This window comes from Gobio gobio (genome assembly GCF_949357685.1).
Source record: "Gobio gobio genome assembly, chromosome: 17".
NCBI lineage: Eukaryota > Metazoa > Chordata > Actinopteri > Cypriniformes > Gobionidae > Gobio > Gobio gobio.
The window spans coordinates 52,178,212-52,183,211 of record NC_137110.1 but is presented as its reverse complement, the minus strand read 5'-3'; the positions used below and the strand labels follow the sequence as shown (position 1 = coordinate 52,183,211).

At 48.5% G+C, this 5,000-nt stretch overlaps 1 protein-coding gene across 1 annotated transcript in view; it reads right to left on the bottom strand.

Annotated features, from left to right (window-relative positions):
• The window catches only part of arhgap40 (Rho GTPase activating protein 40), a gene marked incomplete at its 3' end in the record, with an annotated part of 32,828 nt that overhangs the window by 16,555 nt on the left and 11,273 nt on the right, over positions 1–5,000 (bottom strand). The window contains exons 2-3 of the mRNA XM_079840058.1: positions 4,777–4,970; positions 928–1,148 (exon numbers count right to left, since the gene is read on the bottom strand). Of these exons, the coding sequence (XP_079696184.1) occupies positions 928–1,148; positions 4,777–4,970 (415 nt within the window). The remainder of the gene's footprint in view (positions 1–927; positions 1,149–4,776; positions 4,971–5,000) is intronic.

Here is a 5,000-nt window from a genome sequence, read left to right as displayed (position 1 = left end):
TCTAGAGTCCAGTGGTACAACCGAGGTCTGCAGCAAAGCATTTGTGAAGCCACAACACACACAACCTTGAGGCGGATGGGCTACAACAGCAGAAGACCCCACCGGGTACCACTCATCTCCACTACAAATAGGAAAAAGAGGCGACAATTTGCACCAGCTCACCAAAATTGGACAGTTGAAGACTGGAAAAATGTTGCCTAGAGCTGGAGTTGCAAACCTGTGGCCATGAAGGGGTTGAACACCTGAACTCAGGGATGTGGAGGAGCGGCTCAATACTTCTGGCTATATAAGGCGTTTCTCAATGTCAAGGAAGGATCCTTGGAAGCCAGAATTTCGAGGATGCTACGTCATCGACGTCCGTCGAAGGGCTGTTCCAATGTCGAGGATCCTCGGAATTTCAACCAAGGTCTGAGTCCTTCGTTCGAAAGATATGCCATATACAGGAAAGGATGCTTACGAGTAGACCTAGCGCACTTAGCGTTCTCAAATCACCCACAATCCTATGCGCGCAGCTTTGCTATCTTGTTAAAAAAATACAAAATATCGGACGTTGGCGGAGTCGGAGCGTTAGCGTTGCAATATGCTTTCAAGTGTAAGTATTTACGTTACCAAACATTTGTTATAACCGTCGTAAATATAAGTAAAGTTTAACGTTTAAATGCCAGTACAAATTACAACCGTATTGATATTATACAAATGACGTTATTGATGGCTAACGGACCTTTTCACTGACGTAATGAGGCTGACGTGCACTTGCTAGCCTGTTCCATTTACGTGTTCTCCGAATGCTAAAGAGGAGCCTCGCCTAGCCTCTGAAGGAAGTGATTTGGAAGGACCAGTCCTGCAGAGGAAGGATCCTTGACATTGAGAAACACCTATAGTGTGTGTCAGTAATGCACTCACACACACTCGCAGGTGTGTTGTTACCTGAGTGATGGGCGGTGTGAAGACGTCTCTGACGTGTCGGGGCGGGGTCTTGTTCCTCTTGCGCAGTGAGCAGGTGTACGAGTCGATGCGCCTCTGAACCGCGGCTGCTTGAGTCTTGGTGAGAGTCGACAACAGCACCGCTTTATCCACGTCCTCCTCCTCGCCCGTTACCAGCGGAGACAGACCAGCATCCTGCAGCCAGAGCTCCTCCTGCTCGCCGTCTGACACACACACACACACACTTGGGTCAATCCATCAGTAGCCATTTTTACATGCGCACTTTTTTGTCATTCCGATTAAAAGATTTGGACATGAGCCGTTATCTAGGGATGCACCGGTTGACCGGCCAAAAACCGGAACCGGTTTTCTTTGTATTTTTCTGCCGATTTTTCCGGAAGTGCACCCGCGTGCACATACGCGCCTATATTGCAATCATTCGCGAACACGAACATGTCACATGTCACTGTGTTACAAACGGAAACTGGAGAACTGAGGGAAGAGACGAGATGCTGAAGGGAACGAAGAGCCGCTTTCCTACGCGAGCTGAAGTTACGCGAGCTGTAGTTGCGCGCGCTGAAGTTACGCAAGCTGAAGTTGTGTGAGCTGTAGTTGCGCGAGCTGAAGTTGAGCGAGCTGAAGTTGAGCGAGCTGAAGTTGTGTGAGCTGAAGTTACGCAAGCTGAAGTTGCACGAGCAGAAGTTGAGCGAGCTGAAGTTGCGCGAGCTGAAGTTGCACGAGCTGAAGTTGCGCGAGCTGAAGTTGCGCGAGCTGAAGTTGAGCGACCTGAAGTTGGGCGAGCTGAAGTTGCGCGAGATGTAGTTGCGCGAGCTGAAGTTGCGCGAGCTGAAGTTGCGCGAGCTGAAGTTGAGCGAGCTGAAGTTGCACGAGCTGAAGTTGCGCAAGCTGAAGTTGCGCAAGCTGAAGTTGAGCGAGATGTAGTTGCGCGAGCTGAAGTTGCACGAGCTGAAGTTGCACGAGCTGAAGTTGCACGAGCTGAAGTTGCACGAGCTGAAGTTGCGCGAGCTGAAGTTGCGCAAGCTGAAGTTGAGCGAGCTGAAGTTGAGCGAGCTGAAGTTGCGCGAGCTGAAGTTGAGCGACCTGAAGTTGCTCGAGCTGAAGTTGAGCGACCTGAAGTTGCTCGAGCTGAAGTTGCGCGAGCTGAAGTTGCGCGAGCTGAAGTTGCGCAAGCTGAAGTTGAGCGAGCTGAAGTTGCACGAGCTGAAGTTGCGCAAGCAGAAGTTGAGCGAGCTGAAGTTGAGCGAGCTGAAGTTGCACAAGCTGAAGTTGCGCGAGCTGAAGTTCCGCGAGCTGAAGTTGCGCGAGCTGAAGTTGAGCGAGCTGAAGTTGCACGAGCTGAAGTTGAGCGAGCTGAAGTTGCACGAGCTGAAGTTGAGCGAGCTGAAGTTGCACGAGCTGAAGTTGCGCGAGCTGAAGTTGCACGAGCTGAAGCTTGCGCGAGCTGAAGTTGCGTGAGCTGAAGTTGAGCGAGCTGAAGTTGCGCGAGCTGAAGTTGCGCGAGCTGAAGTTGCGCGAGCTGAAGTTGCGCGAGCTGAAGTTGAGCGAGCTGAAGTTGAGCGACCTGAAGTTGCTCGAGCTGAAGTTGCGCGAGCTGAAGTTGCGCGAGCTGAAGTTGAGCGAGCTGAAGTTGAGCGAGCTGAAGTTGCTCGAGCTGAAGTTGAGCGAGCTGAAGTTGCGCGAGCTGAAGTTGCACGAGCTGAAGTTGCACGAGCTGAAGTTGCACGAGCTGAAGTTGCGCGAGTTGAAGTTGCGCGAGCTGAAGTTGAGCGAGCTGAAGTTGCGCAAGCTGAAGTTGCACGAGCTGAAGTTGCACGAGCTGAAGTTGCGCGAGCTGAAGTTGCGCAAGCTGACCTCTCCTCCCTGCATAAACGTAGATGTGAGCGTTTGTTCAGCTCAGCTTCTCACGTGTTGGATCGGATGAGAACGAAACAGACAAAGGCTGTGTTCACACTGCAGGGCTTAATGCTCAATTCCGATTTTTTGAAAAAATTAGATTTTTTTGCAAGGCCGTTCACATTTCCAATTAAATGCGACCTTTTGTGATCTCCTGTGTGAACGTGAAATGACCCAGAAGTGACCCGCTTGCGCAGAAGAGAACTCAACGGTCAACGACGTCACTTGTTGTTTACGGAAGTAGCCAAATATGGGTGTCAGCATTGGAGTTCGTTTAGCTTTATTAAAGTTATTTTCGCAACGGAGCCAGCACCATTACAACCTTCTCATGTTAAGAAGAAAATTAAAAAAGAGGAGGAGAGCAAGGTTTTTGGCCATGGCGTTTTGTGGAGCAGTGGTAGCAACGTCGGTACAGAGAAACGTGTGTGTGCGGAGTCGCAGCCAGGAGTGGTGGGATACTGATGTGAGTGGCTTTACTGATACCGAATTCGTCAGTAACTTCAGAATGACCAGATCCACCGTCAATTATGTTTGCGAGCGCCTTCAACTAACTTTGTCACGGGAAGAGACACGTCTGCGGCGGCCCATAACAGTGCAGAAACATGTTGGAGTTGGAGTGTATTGGCTAGCAACAGGTGCGTACTTCTTCTTTTATTGGCGGTTAGCAACTATTTCTTGTGCATTACCGCCACCACTGGACTGGAGTAAGGAACGGGAGTTACAATGATGACGTTTGTCGCGTATCAACGACGTGCGGGTCGGATACATGTGACCTGGCAGTTCAGACTAAAGACGCATTTCAAAAGATCGGATATGTATCGGATTTGGACCACATACCCAAGTGGCCTGGGTCGCATTTGAAAAGATCGGATCTGTGTCGTTCAGACTGTCATGAAAAGATCAGATACAGGTCGCATAAGGGCAAAAAAAATCGGAATTGGGTCGTTTCAGCCTGCAGTGTGAACGCAGCCTAACTTGTGACAAAGCTGAAATACTTCTTTTTGTAGCCTAAAGCAGAACATGCTGCACTTTAAAAAATGAAATACTATCAGTTCTGTAGCCTATAGGATGATCATTTTTATTTGGTAACACTTTAGAATAATGGTCATTAGTTAACATTAGTTAACTACATTAGTTAACATTAACTAATAATGAACTGCACTTATGAAGCGTTTATTAATCTTTGTTAATGTTAATTTCAACATTTGACCTCTTATCAGACGAGCGTGATCATCTCTGAGCTCCGCCATAACTTCCGCTAAGTGAGGTCAAAATACGAGCGTGGTCATAGATGTATACGTAGATGCCTCATTAGCGCCTGCACGGATCAGTAGAATGAGGCATCTACGATCGATATATCTATGACCACGCTCGTATTTTGACCTCACTTAGCGGAAGTTATGTCTGAGCTCAGAGATGATCACGTTCGTCTGATAAGAGGTAAAATAATAGCATAAATACTGCTGGGTTTCTCTCAGAAACTGATGGTTTGGCTAGATCAGACCCTTATTCATCATCTGGTGTCGTTTAAAGCTGCACTGAAACGGTCATTTGGACCTTGACCCGTTTGGAGCCCATTGAAGTCCATTATATGGAGAACAATCCTGGAATGTTTTCATCCAAAAACTTCATTTCTTTTCGACTGCAGAAAGAAAGACATGGACATCTTGGATGACATGGGGTGAGGAAATGATCAGCAAAAGTTTATTTAAAAGTGAACTAATCCTTTAAGTGTTATCCCATATTAGCGCCAAAACGCTATTTATTGTTTGAATTTCGCATAATAAAAAAAAATGTAAAAGCTTAGACTTTGTTTAATATCAAAAGCAGGTTTGGCAATTTGTCGTGAGATTAAGTTGGTCAGCGTGAGAGTGTGAGAGTGTGAGAGTTGGCGTCCCTGCTAGTGTGTGTGTGTCTCCGCATCATCATCTGTCTCACCTTCGGACTGTCGGGAATCTCGCCTGCTGCTGTCCGGCTCGGGGTCGCTGCCGCTCCGGATGGTCTCCACTTCGCTCCAGAAGGACTCGAGGCACAGCCGGTCCGGAAGAAGCTGAGCTGGGTCAGGTGAGTCCGGCTGAGGGTCCCCAGGCTCCGCCCAAGACTCAACATTCATTGCGGTGAGGCTGCAGTCCCTGAAACACACAGGAAGAGGAAGAGGAAGA